Source organism: Ornithorhynchus anatinus, chromosome X2 (assembly GCF_004115215.2).
Source record: "Ornithorhynchus anatinus isolate Pmale09 chromosome X2, mOrnAna1.pri.v4, whole genome shotgun sequence".
NCBI classification, from domain to species: Eukaryota; Metazoa; Chordata; class Mammalia; order Monotremata; family Ornithorhynchidae; genus Ornithorhynchus; species Ornithorhynchus anatinus.
The window spans coordinates 29,300,664-29,321,623 of record NC_041750.1 but is presented as its reverse complement, the minus strand read 5'-3'; the positions used below and the strand labels follow the sequence as shown (position 1 = coordinate 29,321,623).

At 49.3% G+C, this 20,960-nt stretch overlaps 1 protein-coding gene across 2 annotated transcripts in view; it reads left to right on the top strand.

Annotated features, from left to right (window-relative positions):
- Positions 1–20,960, top strand: part of ZNF407 (zinc finger protein 407) — a 276,349-nt gene that overhangs the window by 188,752 nt on the left and 66,637 nt on the right. For both annotated transcript variants that reach the window (XM_029052837.2, XM_029052839.2), the window contains exon 7: positions 3,796–3,916. In XM_029052837.2, coding sequence (XP_028908670.1) covers positions 3,796–3,916 — 121 coding nt within the window. The remainder of the gene's footprint in view (positions 1–3,795; positions 3,917–20,960) is intronic.

Below are 20,960 nucleotides of genomic sequence, written 5' to 3'. Positions count from 1 at the left end.
AAGTCATTAGGAAGAAGGAAGGAACTGGGATTTTTTTTTTTTTGCTTTGTTTCATTTTGTTCCCCCTCCAAATGGTTATGGTGGATTTATCCTAAGCAGAGATAGCTCTGTGCCCCTGGGAGCCCAGGACCTAGGCCATTTGAGCTCTCCTCAGGAGCAGAGTGTCTCATTTGCCCTTGGTGGAAGCAGGGAACACTGACTGACTGACTCCCCGGTGTTCCCAGGCCAGAATGGGTCCTTCATGGTAGGTGTTCAGGGTCCTTACCTCCGGCCCAGTCTCATCCACTCAAATCGGGTCCTCCTGCGATAGTGCAGCGCCTGCCACCTTAGGTCAGAGTTTCTGTCATCTCCAAAGGTCACATGGCGAGAAGCTCCTCCAACAACGGAGCAAGCCGAGAATGTGTTTCCAGGGTAGCCTGGGTAACCGACATATGTTCCCAGCCTCCTCGTTCTGGGTTCTGTCCTCAGCAGGTGCTCACTACGTTCAGTGGCCACTCAAAACAGCCGTCTACACACAGTAGGCACCCAGAAAGGCTCGCTGCAAACAGCTGGATGCCCAGTAAAGCTCCCTGTACACATTAAGTGTCCAGTAAAGCTCTCTGCAACCAGTAACTGCCGGGTAAAGCCAGTTCTTCATGGCTGTCTGCGGTCCGAGTGCTGGCCCGGCGGAAGGGGACTTGACCGCTTCCCATGTTTTCTCTAGCCTCCTACATTCCAGAGCATTTCTTGTAAACAGAGAAGCTTTCCTTCACCTCCAGATAGTTAGAATGGGCCTACTGCACCTTCATCTTAAGATCCCAGCTTTAGTTCCAAGACTCTCCCCAGGCCACAGATCCCTTGACGGAGGTGGTCCCCTCTCTCCTCGTGTGCTGTCTTCCTCCCCACCCCGCTTTCCTCAGTCAGTTCCCTCTCTCGCTTCTATCCCAGTCTCATTGTGACCGAAGTACAGCGTGGGCTCATTTTCTTCTCTTGTCCTTTGAAGGCTGTGTAGTTTTCTCCAAGGTTGGCGTCTGGCTTGAAAATAACTTAGCTCTCCGCTGCTTTTGTTCATCCTCCAGCTATCTCGAGTTACCTTCAACATTGCTTCTTTATTTTCTCACTTTCTTTGGACAATTAAAGGAAGTTGTCTCTGCAAGGGTGGGTGGTTTGGACAAAGATAAGAAAAACGATGCCATTAGATTAGTTAGTTCTGAATTACTGCTGTTCCTATTTATTATTTATGTGCTACTGGGGTATGCGTGCAGTTTACAGCAATTAGGAGACAAATGAAATGGGCCCCTGCCTCGGAAAGCTTGGAAGTTTGAGGGACCGGATTTAATGGGTGAATTTGCACATAATGATTTGCATTTCAAAGTTTAGGAATTGGAGGGAATATTTTGCCAATCGTAGAAGGCACAGACACGTAATTCTGAAGTTTATGCTTCGGTGTAAAGACCTGGAATATTTGTAAGATTTTCACATCCTGGATGCCATAGATATTTCAGATCAGAAAGAAATTAGTTTGGGTTCGATAGCCAACCTTTAATTTTGGAAGAGTTTTCTCAAGTCCCATCGGTTTCTATATGCAGAATATCCCTATGTATGTATAAATGAGAATGTACCATATTTGCTCTCCCAATTGCCCTACTTTCACAAATTTTTTGTAGCATTAAAGCGAGGTGAGGCTAATGCAAGGTTTGTATGAGAATTATTTCTAGAGAAAGAGAAGGGAACAAAAGGAGGAGGAAAAGAGGGGAGAAAGAAGAGAAAGGCACCCATTGAATGAACCCTCCCTTCCTTCCTCCCCTTCTTCCTCCCCTGCATTATCCGGTTCTGATCCTGATCCTCTTCCTATCCTGAGCTGTTTCAATGAAAAAAGTCCTCTCCCCCAGCTCGAACTCATCTCAGCTGCCTCTCCGCATGTTACCCCCATCCTCCTCCTACCCCAGCATGCGTCTCTAATTCCTGTTTACACTTATGAGGCACAAAAAATATTTGGCTTCCTCCACAGTAAGGGGGGGGGGCAATTATAATAGTAATAATAGTAGTAATTGCAGTATTTGTTATGTGCGTACTCTGGGCCAAGCACTGCACAAAGCACTGGGGTCGGACCAGTTCCTGTCCCACACAGGGCTCAAAGTCTAAGAGGGAGGGATAATGGGCATTTAATCCCCATTTTGCAGATGAAGTAACTGAGGGACAGAGAAGTGACTTGCCCAAGGTCACACAATTATTCAAGAATACGAGGTATGCATACACTGACTGAACTTGAGAGAGAAGATGGTGGTGATGCTAATGGTGTGATCCTAATCCATATGCGTGTTATTCCATACATTTTTTTGTATTCCTAAAATCCTCATTTTATCTGGGTAGCCCTCCAACACCCAACATCCCTCTTGATTGACAGCTGATTACCTTAAAAGCACGTTACGTGCTGCTGCCGCATCCAGCCCAGACCCCGCCATTCATCCAGAAGGGTCAATCCCACAGCCTGTGCAGCCGGGAGGGCCGGGTAGGGAGCTGTGGCTTCCGGAGCTAGGTAGTCAATTGATCATTCCTATTAATTGAGCATTTACTGTGTGCAGACCACTGTTCTGAGTGGTTGGGAGAGTACGGTATATCAGAGTCGGTAGACACATTCCCTGCCAACAACAAGCGTACAGTCCGGAGGAAGAAGTGAAATCCTTATCTCTCGGCCCCTCTGCCTGACCCTAATCCCTCGGGCTGGGTGATCCAGGAGAGTTGGGGGCCACCGGGTGGGCAGGTCACTGGGGGATCATGAAAAGCATCTTGGCCAACAGTCATCCCAAGTAGATCATCCTACTTCTGGGCCTCGCCTGCCCCCGCCCGGTGCTCCCTGCGAACAAGGGAATGAGGCCCAGGCGGCAGCGGAGCCAGCAGGGAAGCTGTCGGAGCAGCCATAGAGTGTTCCCACCTCCACCCAGACGCATATTGCACACAGACAGCCGTGCTGTATTGGCACCTGGAGCCCAGGAGCACACCCTCTCCCTCGCAGCAGGGCAAGAGTCAGACTCAGCAATCTATCCTGGATACCTAGCTGGCTGCGTCTCCCTCCAGGCACCGGGCCAGCAAGGATCGCCACTCCATTTCTGGGCGGGGAACTGAGCCCAGAAAAATCAAGTGGTTTCCCGGGGACTCCCTGCAGGGAGTAGTGTTCCTGGAACCTCTGCTCAGCAGCGCCGGCCCCAGGCGCTTAATCGTCCCGGTCGCCTCCTCCTCTGGGCCTGTCCCTCTTTCTGCCCAGAGAATTTCTCACATTCTTCATTTCCAGATCCGTAATCCCGGCCCCACGTGTGGCTTCTTGAGTTTTCCAGCATTTACCTTTAAGGTTGCTCTGATTTCTACCTCGTGTGCCCGGGATCCATCTTCCCTCCCCTGAGTCCCGGGGCTGGACCGCATTAAAGGTCAGCTGTCCGCCACATTAGCCACTCCGTACGTTAACCGTCTCCAAGTGCCGCAACAGACTCGACCGCAGGCTAAATCCCCGGGAGCGTAAACAGGCAGAGAGGAACGATCGGCCCCGTCCAGCTCAAGGAAAGGCCGACGATCCCGGAGGCCCCAGGGGGCCCTAACTACTCACCGATGAGTCTCGACTCGGCACGATCCGATGCCGGACCGTTACCGGTCAACTTCCGACACACAGGTGCCTTCTCCCAACAGTGACCAACTTTGGCCGCCCCAGACCACCCGCTTACCTTAACGAGAGCGGGTCGTCTCCCAAAGGGTGCGGGCTTTAACACCTCGTTACCAACTGTTAAAATTATTCACATCTATCTTTTCCTTGGCATCCTACAGGGGAGAAGCCATTCAAATGTGATGAGTGTAATTTTGCCTCCACGACCCAGTCCCATCTGACGCGACACAAGCGAGTTCATACTGGAGAAAAGCCGTACAGATGTCCCTGGTGTGACTACAGGTAATGGGTCGTTACCGATGAAGTGGTGAGAAATGAGACGAGGCGCGGGTGAAGTTTCCTCTTAAATGACGGCTAAAAATACATCACGTCTACAACAACAGAACTCCAACAGCCACCCTGCCTTAACCTGGGCTTTCATTCTAGCACTTCGCCTGGGTTGGCCAATTTTTTTTTTTTTCCTGTGATATCTGTTAAGCACACACCTAAGCCCCAGGCACTGTAAAAAATGCTGGGGTAGATACGTACTAATCAGGTTGGACCCAGTCCATTTCCCACCTGAGGCCTTAATCCCCATTTTACAGATGATATAACTGAGGCACAGAGAAGTGAAGTAACTAGCCCAGGGTCCCACGGCAGACAAGTGGGGAAGCTGGGATTAGAACTCAGGTCCTTCTGACCTCCAAGCCCCTGATCTATCCAGTAGGCCTTGCTGCTTCTCAAAGTTTCTCTAAATTTTCCAAAATCCGGCCTCATCTCTCCTAAACCCCACTGCTGTAGGTTGTTAGGTGGGCATTCCTCCACACAGTGAGCTCAGGTTTTCAGCGAAATCAGTGATTAAGGGACCACGCTGGTACTCATGCCACATGGACTTTCTTTTTCTTATAATGATATTTATTAGGCCCTTGCTTTGTGCCAGTCACTGTAGTAAGCATTGTGATAGATATATCCCAGCTCGGCCACTTGTCAGCTGTGTGACTTTGGGCAAGTCACTTAACTTCTCGGTGCCTCAGTTACCTCATCTGTAAAATGGGAATTAAGACTGTGAGCCCCATGTGGGACAACCTGATTCCCCCGTGTCTACCCCAGCGCTTAGAACAGTGCTCGGCACATAGTAAGCGCTTAACAAATACCAACATTATTATTATTATTATATAAACTTACAAAGTTGGACACAGCCCATGTCCCACATGGGGCTCATGGTCTTAATCCCCATTTTTCAGATGAGGTAAATGAGGCACAGAGAAGTTAAGTGACTTGTCCAAGGGCACATAGCAAACGCGAAGTGGAGCTGAGATTCTGATTGGATACCTGTGGAGGCCTGAGTGTTTCTCCTGGTCCTGATGCAAATATCCCTGGAGGAAGTAGGGATGTTTACTATGTTGAAATGGGTTGATCTGTTGATTATGTTTTTTAAACTACCCAGATCTACCACCCCGACCCTACCTCCTGAATTCATCGTAGCAATGTCGTCACCCATTCTAGGATGTGTATCTCCAAATTGCTCCACTCTCCGCCTGCAGGAACTAGTGACACACTTTAGGAACATCCATTTCCCCTGACACGGTTATTCCTCTCCGAGTGGCAGTTGGTGGCTTTCGCGGGGGGCTTTTCTGGCTCTGCGAGAGTCTCAACCAATCAATGGGTGGTATTTATTGAGCACTTACTATGTGCAAGGCACTGTGCTAGGCGTTTGGGAGAGTACAATCCAACAGAATTAGCAGACATATTCCTTGCCCAGTCTCCTGCGCCTTGTCGCTGGGTCCGGGGAGGTTACCTGTATCGTGATGGTCTGTGCCCACCCTGGGTCAAGCCCCATTATCCTGGAGATCCCGATCCTGACCTCGCCTCTGGCATGCCCTGCTCTAGTCCGCGGAGCACTGATTGCTTTCCTGAAAAGAGAGTGTGGAGCAAAAGAGTGCCGGACTCAATGTAGTTTCCCACAGGGTGTAGGAATTGATGCGGAGAGAGGCTAAGTACACTGTTGGGTCCCCAAATCCAAAAAATGGGCCCAGGCCACGTATGTGGATTAAAAACCCTGACAAAGCCTAGTCTATATAGTTACGTGATCAAACAGCAATGTAAGTATGGATAAGAAAAGACTGTGAATTTGCTTTTTGGGTACTATCAGAAGTACAGTACCTAATTTTCAAAGTATTGAGCCAAAAGGAACTGTATGCGAGCAACCTTGAGATCCGACATTATCACATCGCTAAATCGAAGTAGACTGTGCTCATTCTCTTCACACCAGTTAGAATATTCCTGGGCAAGGGGAGGGGATTGAGTCAAGGAAACTTTGCATTTCATCCTGAAGTCAGAGAACTCGCTCAATCATTAAAATCATGCAAGGATGCTGCTTCAGAAGAACTTTAAAGAAAGACCCTTAAAATGTCCCCTCCCATTGGTCCGCCCACCCCTATAGTTGGCAGAGAGCTGCAGAGGCCAGGCCTCTCCGCCTCACCCCCAGGATTTGTTAATAATCTGGATTCAGACCAGGAGGCGGCGGAGCAGCACGGGCTGTCCTGGGCCCCTGCTCCATTCAGGTACCCAACGGCTGCCTGGGCCAGGACCCAGTCACCACTGGACATGGAGATATTTCACTTCGCTGCTGACTTCCGAGAGCCCGAGCACTGAGGCCTGAGCACAGTGAGCTGAGCACTCTAACTTGAGCACAGCGGCACCACTGCTCTGGAAGGACCTGCAAGTGGCCCTCTCCGTGCCACTGTGAGAGGGCAGTCCTGAAGTCAGGGAGAGGAGGGGGGCCTTGCTGGGATTTCCTGGGGTGTCCCCAAAAGAGAAAAATTTGGGGTTTAGGCTGTATGGGGCTTATGCCAGATGGATTCCCTCCATGCTTCCTCCTCTTGGGTCCCGCCGGGCCCTGGCCATCATCAGCCAGCAGATTGTGTGTTCTGAGGACTCCCCTCTCCCCAACCCTTCCTCCTCCTTTTCCTCCCCCTCCTTTTCTTCCTTCTCCTCTTCTTCCTCCTCTTCTTCCTCCTCTTCTTCTTCCTCCTCCTCCTCTTTTTCTTTCTCCTTCTGTTCCTCTTCTTCCTCCTCCGTCTCCTCCTGCTCCTCCTCTTCTTCCTCCTCTTCCTCCTCTTCGTCTTCTTCCTCCTCTTCGTCCTCCTCCTTTTCAACCTCCTCCTACTTCTCCCAGCACCGCAGCCCCAAGGGCCCCCTTTTCCCCCGGGTTTCTCACAGCGATCGAGCAGAAGGTGATCATACCTCTCGTCTGTTCAGCTCATTAGTATTTTGATTATTCTTGGCGATAAAAGGTTTCAACATATTCTTTTCTTGACAAGACAGTTTTATCATTCAATGTACAGTGGAGTTTGCTTATGCAAGTGAACAAAAGGTGAGTTAACCTTGAGTAGAAGTGTAGCAAAAATTGCTAATGCAGGAACATTTCTAAAGGTGGGAACTATTGTGCATTAAATATGGAAATTTGAACAACTGCACAGGCACCCAGAGCTACTCTTTCCCCATGGCAACAGAAACTATTCAAACATTTTAGACGGAACCAGAAGAAAACTGCTGTTTTGGCTATGGAAAGGAAGTGATGTTGGTCATAACTCTGTAGCAGCTAAAGAGTTGCCCTTCTTATGTGGGAAGTAGTTTGAATGGCTGTCGTTTCCCCAAAGGGATATTATTTGGCGTCCTGATTTTTTTTTTTTTAGCCTCAGAAATGACAAAATCCTCATTTAAAATAGTTTGTGAAGAAGGAAAAAAGTGTCATTTGGTTGCAGTGATTTCAATATGTAAATAGTCATTATATAACTCAAGTTTTATTAGGCACTTATTCTTTGGAATCCTTTACATTTCTGAATTTTGAATTCCTCTTATTCCTTTCTTCATTCTTTCAAGATTCTCTAATCCCAAAAGAGAATTGTTTGTTTCAGGAGAACTGTATCAATGCTAATCAGAAATTATTTTTTGGATGGGAAGATAAAGCTCAACGTTAGTGAACAGTCGATCATTGTTTCATTTTGACCGATACGTTGTTCATCTGATCTTAGCGAAAGAGCGCGAGTAATAGTAATTATTCATGAAAAAATGTGCACGTGGCAAATTCTTCTAGATTTCTTTACAAAACAAGATTCTAATTGGCCTGTGGACCCTGGAGCCATTTTCCAGGTTTGCCCTATTAATTTCACCTCTCCGCTTAGAAGTACAAATGTGTTTTTTCTACTCACCTCCTCCCTGAAATAACCATGTATCTCTTGTGCTAAGAAGTCCGTATATGCCACTGTCCCCCCAAACCTCTTCCCTGTCAGTTTTGGTTCTCTGCAGTTGTAGAGCACAGAGTGGGTCTTTTGGGGTGCTGACCGGCAGATGCTAATAGCCTGTTAAAGCTTGTTATGGGCAAGGAACATGTCTTCTAATTCTGTTGCATTTGTATTCTCCCAAGCGCTTAGTACAGTGCTCTGCACATAGCACTGTGAAGCACGGAGAAGCAGCGTGGCTCAGTGGAAAGAGCATGGCCTTTGGAGTCAGGGCTCATGAGTTCGAATCCCAGCTCTGCCACTTGTCGGCTGTGTGACTGTGGGCAAGTCACTTCTCCCTCATCTGTAAAATGGGGATTAAGACTGTGAGCCCCATGTGGGACAACCTGATTCCCCTATGTCTACCCCAGCGCTTAGAACAACAGTGCTCGGCACATAGTAAGCGCTTAACAAATACCAACATTATTATTATTATTACATGCTCAATAAATGCCATTGATTCATCTTGTAAAGCCCTCCCAAAGCTAAGGGGAAGCAATGTGACCTAATAGAAAGCACACAGGACTGGGAGTCAGAGGATCTGGATTCTAATTCTGGCTGTGCCACTTGCCTGCTGTGTGACCTTGGGCAAGCCACTTAACTTTTCTGTGCTTCAGTTTTTTCATCTTTAAAATGAGGATAAGGAACTTGTTCTCCTTCCTGCTCAGACTCTGAGCCAAAGGGACTGGGTCCAACTTGATTATCTTGTATATGCCCTAGAACTTAGAAGAGTTCTTGACACAAAGTAAAGTGCTTCACAAATACCATAAATTTTTATTATTACCATCATCATTATTACTATTAAAATTATCATCATCATCATTACTGTTAAAGCAAGGGGCACAAGCCCTCTGGGCTTGTTCACTGCATCACTAGCAATGCTGCTGATGGAGAAGGATGGTGCTCAAGACTCTAAGGCCTAGATGGATCTCCTGGCCGTGGTTTGGATGTGTCAGCTGGCCCTCTGGGGATGGGGAGTGACTGCAACTAGGGCAAGAGAGGAACTGGGGACCTGGGGGTGAAAACTGGGCTTCTGAGCCACCCGCCAATTTAGGACCTGAACAAGCTGGAGGCGGGTTTTCCGGTCTTGTCTTATCTCCCCCAATTTCTAGGAAAGAGGAATGCTTTCTTGGGGGCTCTCAGGGAAGGGCTAGACCCTGGAATTTCTAGACCATCCTCTCTCTCTCTCTCACTCTCTCTATTTTGCTCTTTCCCCTTCCCATTCTCAGTTTTCCTGGGATTTTGCTCATTTTGCCCACAGAAAGGCCTTTTGTAGCCCACATTGTCGCAGCCCTTTGGTGAGCAGTTAAAGACTTGAAATATAAATACATGAATAAGTGAAATCAATGAAAAAGACCCCAGGGGTTCACATGGTGAAATCAAAAATGCCCACAACTAACAGATACGAATAGACTTTTGTGCTCATCTTGTCTTTAATTTGAAATGAGTAACATTGGTTTAATTTAGAATCTGCAATAATGGAAAAGGTCAATTTCAAAAGAAGATGTAATTCTAACAGACATTTTAAAAACAGGAATACATATATAGCACAAATAATCTTTGTTTAACTTTTTAATCCTGGCTCTTGTTGGCATTTAAAGTACTGGTCTTTTGGTGACTTCGGTTTGCATTTACCCAGATTAATTTCTTTTTCCCCCCAGAGTTTTAGTATGAAATAGCTGGCTGTCCCTCATACAGAAGGGGCCACTGAAGCAGCAATGACCCCTGGGTGTCCCCCATCCCTAGGCCCAGTTCCCAATCTCTCAGGGCCCCTATGCCAAATGTCTCTTGCTGGGTAGTTGCGTTAACTGTTTTCACTTCCATGTCCTTGGCCTAATGATCCCTTGAAGCTTCTGCTGAGAAAGAGCCTCTCTTTTCTCTATAGAAATAAGAACCATCCAGTGATGGAAAACACAATTTGCTGACCCAAGGCCCAAGATCCTGCCCTTGTTTTGGCCCCATAAACCGGGACCTGGTCTTCCAGATCCTTGCTGATGGGGAGCTATGCTCCCCCAGAGAGCAAGCAAGGGCCTGGAGAGGAGAACTCCTGGATTTCTATGAGTGCAAGGTGCCTGCTGGTGCACAGGAGCTTTTCTCTGTGACCCTCACACTTGAGGACGCAGCCTCACCATCGGCAGTGACATTCTGGAACCACGGGACAGCACTCCTGCCCCGTTGGAGGCCTTAGGAATGTCCCAGTCGAACAGTTGTCCGCTCGGTTCTAGGGAGATGCGCAAGTGGCCTCTAGGGACCCTGGGAGAGATTTTCTCTTCTGGTTTTCACCGCTATATGATGGCTGCATCCCATAGACCAGAAAGTTAGTGCTTTCCCTTTGAATATTAAATCCCGGGTGTCTTTCTAAGTGGGCCCAGCCTTTGCCCTTTGAGGGCCCAACTGCTGAGATGCTGTCTCTAAAGTGATTTCAGGATCCGGTGAGTACGGAGCACCCAGTCCACACGGGCCCCTTGTCCCTCTGCCTGTCGTGGGTGCGTGAGTAGACTCGGGTCGGCAGCCTCAGTCGCTGAGGCAGCGCAAACATCCCTTGCAGGCTTCTAAATTAACACCAGTAAACTGGAACCTCACCGGAGGTAATTTTGGACATACTTGTGAAATTCAGAAACAAGCAGATTCGGGCCCACCTTCCTTACCTCAGCGAGGTCTCCGCCAACTCCAAGCAACAGAAATTAATTTTGATAAGAGAAAATCTGGGCATTCGTTCTGCGGTCTTTTGTGGAAGAGTCTCCAAGGTGTCAGCATTAGTTTGCTGTACAATAAGTTGTTTGTTGATCTAGCTGAATGAGGCAGTGGGATCACAGATTAATTACAGAGCCATTTTGAGCACAGTGACCGTACTTTCCCTTTCCTGTCTCTTAAAGTAGAATCCAAATAAACATGTTTATTTTCCCTGCTGCCGCTGGTTAATCCCAAACCCAGTCATTAGAAAAGGACCAGAGCTACCTGTAGGGAAGGCCTTCCTATGAGGGATTGCTCTGGCCAATCCCTTGGGGACCAGTTAGGCATCCCAGGATATATTGTGGCAGAAAAATTGAGCCCTTGGAGAGGAAAAAAATAGAAAACGTTTAGAGGGCAGTAGTCTGTTGTATAAATTCCTATTCCTCAGACACCAGAGCCATTATCCCATACAAAGCAGCCGGGAGGCTCTCTCACCCCTCGGGAGAGAGAGGTACTGGGAATCAAGCTTCTGGGGAAAGACGGACATTGAAAGTTTTTGTTTTTCTGATGGAGAGAGCCCGGAGTTTCACATTTCAGCCCGTCCCTCGGCTCCCATCCTCTCTGTGGATCTGGGAGATTGACGTCGCCACCAAGCAGCCCCTACTGCCCCCGCCCCTGGAGCACTCTATTCCCTTCCTAATCTCAGTTCCCAAAACCGAGTTGGACATCGTTGATTTTAGCTGCAGGGGGTCAAACCGGCAAACCTGTTCTAGGGAGCGAAAACCAAGCATTGATAGAGTTTATTCTCCCTCCTCCGTACAGTCCGGAACCCCCATCCTCCCGTCCTGGCCGGTCCCAGCCCCCATTCTTGCTTCAGTTTCTCCATTCCCCCGGTCTCCGCAGCCATCAGAAAAGCCCCAGATTGTCCTCGTCTGAAATTGGGGAGCCACCCACCCCAGCCCTAGACTTTCCAGAAGCAGGAGTCAGCACCCAGGCCTGCCGCGTCAGGATGCTCCACTCCCTGGCCTAGCCAGAGGCCTCCCGGTGAGTCAAATGGCACCCTAACTGTCTGTCCCAGCTGAGTGGGCTCCACCCTCCACGTGGAGCAGAAAGCCCAGTGGAACAGTCAGTCCACGGCTCTTTCCATCCCCACAGTGCAGTGGCTCAGTGCTTAAACAAGGAGGACAAGCAGGGGTTAGCATAAGGAGACGGTGGAGTTCGGGCACCTGTCGGGAGCTGTTCAGCGGGGGAAGCATTTACTTTGTGCTGAGCCATAGGTCTTTCCTTGAGGGTGTGAATGGACATTTTCCGATTCAGGGCCTGGACCCTCCCCATTCTGGAAAGTCGAACGGAGGGCAACTTACCGAGAGGAGGAGGTGTGTGTGGCCTTGTGGAAAACAGGAGAGCTGGATTCTAGCTCTAGCTCTGACCCTGGTCTAGCGAGGTGATCTCGGGCACGTCACTTGACTTCTCGGGGCCGCAGTTTCCCCAGCCGTAATGTGGGGCTAGTGGACCTGCTTCTCCCTACATCAGTGGGAAAGTGGGGGGATTAAAAAAAAGTGCTGCACAGAATCAAGGTCCTGTGTAATAGGACGGTTAATTGGTTCTTGTGACAGCTGAAGAAAGGAACAGAGCTTCACAGCTCATGAAATCAATGTAAGTCTTCAGGATTGGCATTTGCTAAGGGCTAGCATGCTGTTCACTGTGTGAATAAGCTGGTCAGTTCAGTTCCTACAGTGTGCCAAGCACGGTGCGTCCCTGCACTGTGGAACTGGGCAGTACTGAACTCAAGGAGCTTGCAATCGAGGGAAAGTAATAGTAACGACAGTAATAATAATAATAATTGTGATAGTTGTTAAGTGCTTAATACGTGCCAGGCACTGTACTAAGAGCTGAGGCAGATGCAAGCAAATCAGGTTGGATCCAGACCATGTCCCATATGGGGCTCACACTCATAATCCCCGTTTTACAAATGAGGTAACCGAAGCACAGAGCAGTGAAGTGACTTATCCAAGATCACACGGCGGACGAGTGGCAGAGCCAGGATTAGAACCCAGTTCCTCTGTCTCCCGGGCCCCTGCCGTATCCACTAGACCACGCCGCACTCTCGACAACCACAAAGATAAGACATAGGATAACGGTGGTATTTGTTAAGCATTTCCTATGTCCTAAGCCTTGGGAAAGTTACAGTCACAATCACATCAGGCCCAGTTCCTGTTCCTCATGGGGCTCGCAGTCTAAAGGAGAGATGAGGAAATTGAGGCTCAGAGATGTTAAGTAACTTGCCCGAGGTTACACAGCTGCAGGTGGCAGAGCCGGGTTTAGAACCCAGGTCTCCTGACTCCCAGTCCCGTACCCTGTCCAGTAAGCCATGCCGCCTTTGTGCTGTAACAGCTCGCTCTGGTCTGGCTCGTGTAGCCTGCAGTATAGACGTGCAAGGGAACGGTGAGGCGGACGCCCCGTCCACCGCCCCTCGCCTGCCGTGGCCGAGCCGGGCCCTGGCATCACGGCGAGGCCATGCCCGGGCCGTGTCTTTTCTATGCACACGGGGTCTTCCCCTTTCTCTGAGCCATTTCCAGAAGCTGCTGCTCTCTGCTGTTTTGGCTTGTGACATCACTGTCTAGAAACAAAAATATGTGGTTACCAAACTCTAGTTTCTAGAGCAATAAAGTGTTCCCGGGGTGTTATAAAAGCTCTAAATATATCAAGAGACTCTGGTGACATCATAAACCAGTTGAACATCACTCTGGTGGCTTATTGTGATATCACCCGACCCCTTCCGTATTTACAGCCTAGCATTCTGTTCCTCCTCCAGTTCTGTTGCTCAGCTTTATGTTTCTGCAGACTGACAGCTCCAGCCTCGTTCTCTCTGCCCAGTTTTCCACCGATTGCAACGTCAGATCCGTCTGTTCTTGTATGTTGAAGCCCCTGGTCTCCCCCTCTCCCAAATAGCTGTATTTCTGACGACGTTCCGCTCTAGAGCCAGCAACGTGTGGCTTCTGAGAGATATGTGACAAAAAGGGCGAGGTGGGTACCGGAGTCAACGCTTATGGAATGGGGCCAGAAAAAGCCCCCCAGCACACCTGGGGGCAAGGAGAGAGGGAGCTGTTTTTGCGTTTGGGCATCTTGCAGGGCAGCGGGTCAGCAGAAGCTGCCCCATAAACAAGGGAAGGCAAGTCAGCGAGCTGCCCGGGATGTTGCTGGTTGTTCTTTTTACCCTGCCAGGGGCATTTGCAAACCTCTCGAAAGGGCCTTCTGTCCATCCATAGTGGGGGGCCCATTCATCGTGCTTCCAGCCTTCTCAGGTCCCCTCCACCCTGACTCGGTTTCCCTCCTGTTCTATCCAGTAACTCGCCAGCGGCTCGAGGGACATCTTTACAGTGAGAGCAGCCCCATGATAAAAGCTCCTCAGCCACAGAGTCAGGGGATTGTGAGAGGAGTGGTACAAAGAAGCGGATTTGTGTTTTTTGTTGTTGTTTTGTTTTTTGTATTCGTTAAGCACTTACTGAGTTCCAGGTACTGTACTAAGTGCTGGGGTAGATATAACATAATCAGCATGGACACAGTCCCCATCGCCACGTGGGTTTCACAGTCTTAATCCTCATTTTACAGATGAGGTAACTGAGGCTCAGAGAAGTTAATCGACTCACCCAAGATCACACAGCAGCCAGGTGGCGGAGCTGGGATTAGAAGCCAGGTGTTTCCCTTCCTGCTGGGAGCTGAGCTTAGTAGATTGTTTCGTTCATTCAGTCATATTTATTGAACGCTTACTGTGTGCAAAGTACTGTACTAAGTGCTTGGGAGAATACAAAATAACAGTGCCTCCCTAGTTGCTTCTGAGCTTCCTTGCTTTCACCAGGTGGGTACTTTTTGAGCCATGGCTATGAACCATTTTCGAAAATGACCAGGGAGAGAGCCTCCTCCCCTGTCCTCCCCGAACGCTCTCTCTCTGTCTCTCTTCAGCAGCAAAAATGGGCTGTGCGCACCCTCGGGGGAATTGCCCAAGGAGTAGGAGGCATCATTTGAACGGCATCCCTCCGTGCTGCCTCAACCTGGAGTGGGAGCAGGGGCTTGCTTACCGTTGGATTCAGATGGAGCACCTTGGAAAATTGAGAGGGCCCACGGCTGCATTGATCGCACAGCCCAGCCCACCGGCCTAGCCAGGTGAGGCAAGTACAGACTGGGGACAAGCACACACTCCCTCGCTCTGTCTGCGCACACGTCTGCTCACAAACACACACATGAACACAAGAACACGCACACCCGCCGGATCTATTTTTAACCAGGCCCCCATTTAAAGGACCCATTGCTCGGCTGCACGAGAATCTGAAAACAAGGCTGCAGTTTTCTAAAAAAGGGCTTTTTTTAGTTTAAAAGTGGAATATATGTTTTCTTTAGCTGTAAAAGCACAATCAAGGCAACATGATAAGTGAGTCAGTGTTGTAAAAGTAAAACTAATTTTGCCTTCACTCACATGAGCTATAGGAGGAGGGAGCTTTATTGTCTCTGGGAAGGTGATAAGGCAGAGTAATTGTATATTATACTGTCCCGGAACATCTGCCTGAAGACTGTTGGAGCAATTCATCTATCATGGACGGTGCGGCGTGTTTTGTCTTTCGAGTCGGAGCCGTCCCCACCGCCGGCCCGTGCGGAGGTTTTGATAGGGACTGTGGCTGGGCCGGGCTCACATTAATCAGGCTCCTTGTTCAACACTCCAGCTGACATAATTACAACCTGTGCACAGCAGTTATTCAAGTCGAGTCCTTGTCACTCGTGGTGCGAAACTACACAGCTCAGATCCCGAAGGAGATTGCCTTATCACACAGAACAAGGGCTCACAGGAGTTGAAGAGAATAGAAATGGGAAAATGTCTTCCGGGAGTGCTATATAGTCCTTTAAAATAAGACATTTGAGAGACTTACAAGGGACAAAGAGAAGCATTGTGCGGGGCCTGAAATGAACAGGTTATTATTTTTAGAAGGATTACACGGGCCGTTTTGGGGAAATGGACATGGATTATTAAAGAAATTCTGAGCTCTCTCTCTTATCATTCAGTGACTCTGCTCTATTAGTTTTCTCCAGAAGTGATAAAATAGTTTTAGACTGATAAGAGCTTTAAGGACCTCTCGATAGAATTCATCGGAACCCGACTAATAAAAGTGACCACGCTGCCCGGGGAGTCCCGCACGGACAAGTGACGAGGGGCAGGCGGGCGGGCAGACGGTGTCGGTGCCGACCGGCAAGTTCGTAAGCCACGCGGGTGCCGTGCAGGGGTCGGGAAGAGACTCCCGGATCTGGCCGTTTTGGCCCGGGGTGGGGGGCTCCTCACACTCCTCTCTGAGAGAGAGAAGGCCGGCGACACTGCCCATTCCCCACATTTGCCATGGGGCCGACGGCTACTCTTCCCACACTCTCATATGCCGATAACGTGCACAGCTGCAATGGCTAAAATGGAATTTCTTCCTCGGGCAGAATATTCGAGTGTGGGAGAGTCTGGTGATTTATGCCACCGGAGTCTATAAAGCTGCCAAATAAACCATGTTCTTCCGGGCATGTGGCACGGGCAAGGACCATTCTCTGGGGAGATCCTGGGCAGTGGAGGGGGAGGGGAGGGCACGCTGACCAGGGAGGTGGACCCATCCCAGGAAAGAGGGGTTCTGACTGGGCTGGGAGAATCTCCTTGAACGCGGATCTTGACTCCTGGTTCCGTGAATATTTTCCTCAGATTATCTGAAATGGTGCTGCGGACACGCGGGCGGGGCTCAGAACTGGGAGCGCGACAGTGAATTCTCTTTTTGAGATGACCGAGTGGGATTTGCAGAGTGTGTGTTTTTCTGCATGATGTGACTTCTCTGAAGGTTTTAAGAGGCAAAGTGTTCCAAAGCCAACCGTGGGGTCCTGTGAGGCCTTGGGGGTTTATGCGGCTTAGGCGACTGGATGAATGTGGGTTTTGCCACTCCGGGACCTCCTATGCCAGGCCTGTGGGGTCTCTGCTCCGGACTGCCACCAGAGCCCTCCCCCGATGCCTGCTCCCGTACAAACTGCTTTGTGCCCCACCACCTGGGTGGCCCCTATCTAGTTTGGCCAGACACTTCCCAAACAGTTTTTTTGTTTGTTTGTTTGTTTGATATTTATTAAGCGATTACTAGGCACTGTACTAAATGCTAGAGTAGGTGTAATAATAATAATAATAATAGTAATAATTACGGTATTTGTTAAGCACTTACTATGGCCAGGCACCGTACTAAGCGCTGAGGTGGATACAGGCAAATTGGGTTGGACACAGTCCCTGTCCCACCTGGGGCTCACAGTCTTAGTTCCCATTTTGCAGATGAGGTAACTGAGTCACAGAAAAGTTAAGTGACTTGCACAAGGTCACACAGCAGACAAGTGGAGGAGCCAGGATTAGAACCCATGACCTTCTGACTCCCAGTCCTGTGCTCTATCCACTCTGCCATGCTGCTTCGAAGCTAATCAGGGTGGACATAGTCCATGTGACACATGGAGCTCAAATTCTCAATCCCCAGTTTGCAGATGAGGTGACTGAGGCATAGTGAAGTTAAGTGACTTGTCCAAGGTGACAGAGCAGATGTAAGTGGCGGAGCCAGGATTAGAACCCGGATCCTTCTAACTACGAAGCCCATGCCCTATCCAGTAGGCCATGCTGCCCCTCTTGGAAGTGTGCCCGCCCTGCTTCTTCTTGCCCCCGTCAGTGCTCCCCACTTCCTCCGGTCCTCCCCACCCATTACTCCTTCTACCCCCACCAGTGCTCCTCACCCTCCCTCCATTCCTCCCCTTCCCCTCAGGCCCCTTCCTTCCCCGAGTCCCCTGGACTTCCTGTCAGTGCTTTCCACATCTAGCACCTGGGATGGCCCTGCCTCATCAACTGCTTTTTGGGAGGCGATGTCAGTCTCCCGCCTTGTTACGTCGACGGAGGAGAGGGGACCTGGTCGTCTAAAGTTCGGTTTGCCCTCGGGGAGACTCTTTCTGGCTGATCCTCTATGGGGCTCAGCACTGGCCAACCTGTCCTCTTCCCTCGTGGCCACTCCAAACCGTCTCTGCCTTTCCAGCGACTGAATGGGTGTTGTTCTTCCTCTTCCTCCTCTTCTTCCTCTTCCTCCTCCTCCTTCTCCTTCTTCTCTTCTCCTTGTCAGCGCACTGGAACCCACTCAGGGTTTTCAGGAACCATCGAAGGGCAGTCTTGGACTCCCTAGCCTAAATTACCAGACTCTTCAGAGTTGGAAATATTTCTGAATATTTACCTTTACTTGTGCTGACTTCTCCTTCCGCTCTGGCCACCATCTGACTCTTTCCGCTCTACCTTCTAACACACCCACATCTCCCCTATCTTAAAAAATCTTCTCACAATTCCACTTCACCATCTTAGCTATCAACCCATCTCCCTCATCCTCCGGACCCTGTCCCAACTCCTCGGATGGGTCGTGTCCATCCACTGTCTCCTCTCCCACCCCCTCCTGGAACCCCTGTCATCCAGCATTCATCCCCTTCACTCCACTGTGACTGCTTTCTCCAAGCCCACCTGTGATCTCGTAGCCAAATCTAACACTCTACATTTTCCTAGCCCTCTTTGACCTTTTGGCTACCTTTGATGCCCACAATTAGAGAGTGAGAGGCAAAAGAAGAGGCTGGGCCTGGGAGCCAGAGAACCTGGGTTCTAATCCCAGATTTGCCACTTGCCTGCTGTGTGACCATGGGCAAGTCACTTGACTTCTCTGTGCCTCAGTTTTGACATCTGTAAAATGGCAATATCTGTTCTCTCTCTTACTTAGACTTTAGATATTTGATTTTCACCCATCCCCATCCCCCTCAACCCTACAGCACTTATGTGTGTATCTTTAAATTATACGTTATGATATGTTTCCTGGGCAGGGAACATATCTGCTAATTCAGTTGTATTGTGCTCTCCCAAGTGCTTAATACAGTGCCCTGCACATAGTAAGCACTCAGTAAATATGATTGATTGTCTGTGAACCCCATATGGACTAGGGAAGATGCCTAACCTAATTACCTTGCATCTACCCCAGCATTTAATACAGTGATTGGCACTTAGTAAATGCTTAACAAATACTACAATTATTATTTCCTCTTGCCTCCAGAACATTTCCACATTCGAGCCATGCCCACACCTTAACCTCAAGAAGCCTGAAGCTTCCATCTCAAATCCTCCTCCCCCTCACTTTCCAATCACAGTTGACACCAACCATCCACCTCATCTCCGAAGCTCCAATCGCTCTTGACTCCCCCATCTCTTTCCGCCCCCATCTTCAGTCTATCCCTAAATCCCGATGATTTTTCCTCTCCACAACATTTTCCGGAGCTGCTCTTTCCTCGCCATTTAAATAGCCACCCTGCTGGTCCAGGCCATTTCCATATCGCCGTTTCCTACTGCGTCAACTGTCTCACTGGTTTCCCTGACTCCAGTCTCTCCCCTCTCCATTCTGTATTTGACTTTGGGCTGGAATCGTCTTTCCAAAATGTCATTCTGTGTTCTGAGGTGTATTTTTCCCACCTCAAAAATCTCCAGTAGTTACCCATTACTGTCTGTATCAAGCAGAAACTCCTGAACATTGGCTTTAAAGCACTCCACCCATTCTCATACCTAGCCACTCTCTTCCCCAACAGCATCCCACTTCACAGTCCCTGTTCCACATGGGGCTCACAATATTAATCCCCATTTTACAGATGAGGTCCAGAGAAGTGAAGTGACTTGCCCAAGGTCATACAACAGACAAGTGGTGGAGCCAAGAATAGAACCCAGGTCCTTCTGACCCTCCGGCCTGTGCTCTATCCACTAGGCCATGCCGCTTCTCGTTATTGATTGATTGATAATAAAACTCCAGGCTAAGTAAGATGGAAATTTCCAGAGAATTGGCATATCAAGAGGCAAAAGAAATGGCATGACTCTAGCATACAGTTTCACACTTATTAAAGAACAATTTTCATGCTCTGAGTAACAGTTGATTTTGTGATAATCAGTTGTCTCTGGTCCTGTCCCCACACCCTGTAAGACATGTCATTCTCTCCTCGACGTGGAAATCCTTGGCGTAGGGGCCAAAGTGACCACCGTCCCCGGGCTTGCGAGCCACTCTTTCCTTGGGCCACTCTGCCCCCTGGGCCGCTCTAGTCCCTGTGTATTTTCTAACAGTCAGTCCTCGGGTGAAGGAATGAAGTCTAAGTCCCACACCCCGGTCTTTTCTTTTCCCACATCCCAGCCAAATAGTGGGGAAAAGATCTGGGAATATGCTCTGCCAGGAGAGAAGCCATAATCCTTTGGAGCATGAAGCTTTCAGGATACCACTCTCCTATAACCCCAGGCTTTTGAAAGGTGAACATAAGAGGAGGCCAATTTCCCTCTTTGGTCACTTCCCCAACCTCTTGATGGATTCTGAGGGTTGGGGAGTGGACCAAGGCAGGATACTAGCATCTGAGCCGCGGAGCTGGTGTGGCATCAGCGCCCTTTCCCCTTGCCCCATCCCGTTGGGACCAAGTGTGCCGTTGTTTCTTGGTTCTCTCCAGCAGTCCGAAGAGCGATTTGGACCTTGTCTCTTACCTGTGTTGGGACTCGGGAAGAGACTGAAAAGGCTTGTTTTGGAAGTTGGTACGGGGGATCCTGCTGCTGCTGGTGTGGGGAGGCTCATTTTGCACACAGTGGGCCCCCAGTACAGCACTCTGCACACAGTGGACCCCCATTACAGTGCTCTACCCACAGTAGGTGCCAAGTACAGTGCTCTACATCCGGTTAGTGACTAGTAGAGTGCTCTGCACTGAACGGATGCCCAGTCCAGCACTTAAAACAACGCTTGGCACATAGTAAGCGCTTAACAAATACCATCATTAGAATTATTACAGAGTTTTGCACACAATAGTTACCCAGTATGGTGCTCCTCTACTTGTGGGATAAAGAATCACAGTTTTTGACACCACTCTTTTGTTCTTTATCTGTCTTTCTCTGTCCTCCAAATGGTAGTGAATGCCAGAACCCTTTTTCTGTGTCCTCTTCTTTTCTCTCATTCCGTTTCAAGGTTTTCTTTTGCTAAGAAGGACTTGGAGCACTCCTTCATGAAAGCAGGCTCAATTCTTGCGATTCCATTCTTCTTTTCAGAACAGTTTTAATCTAGCAGGGTTGTAATTAAAGTGTCTCTGCGGACACACTAGCTGCCTCCTACTTTTGTGGGTGTTAATACATACTCCCTAGGCACAAGTGCCCTAAAATGGAACCTTTAGCAAGAAACAGAAGATCAGTTCAGTGTCTTCTCAATGTGGCAGAGCCGTGGGCAGCTGCAGCCGGCCTGGAGGTGGTAATCAGAAATGGGGCGACTCTCTTAGAACAGAGTCTACGGGAAGACCGTGACCCCAGGAGGGAGGCGCGA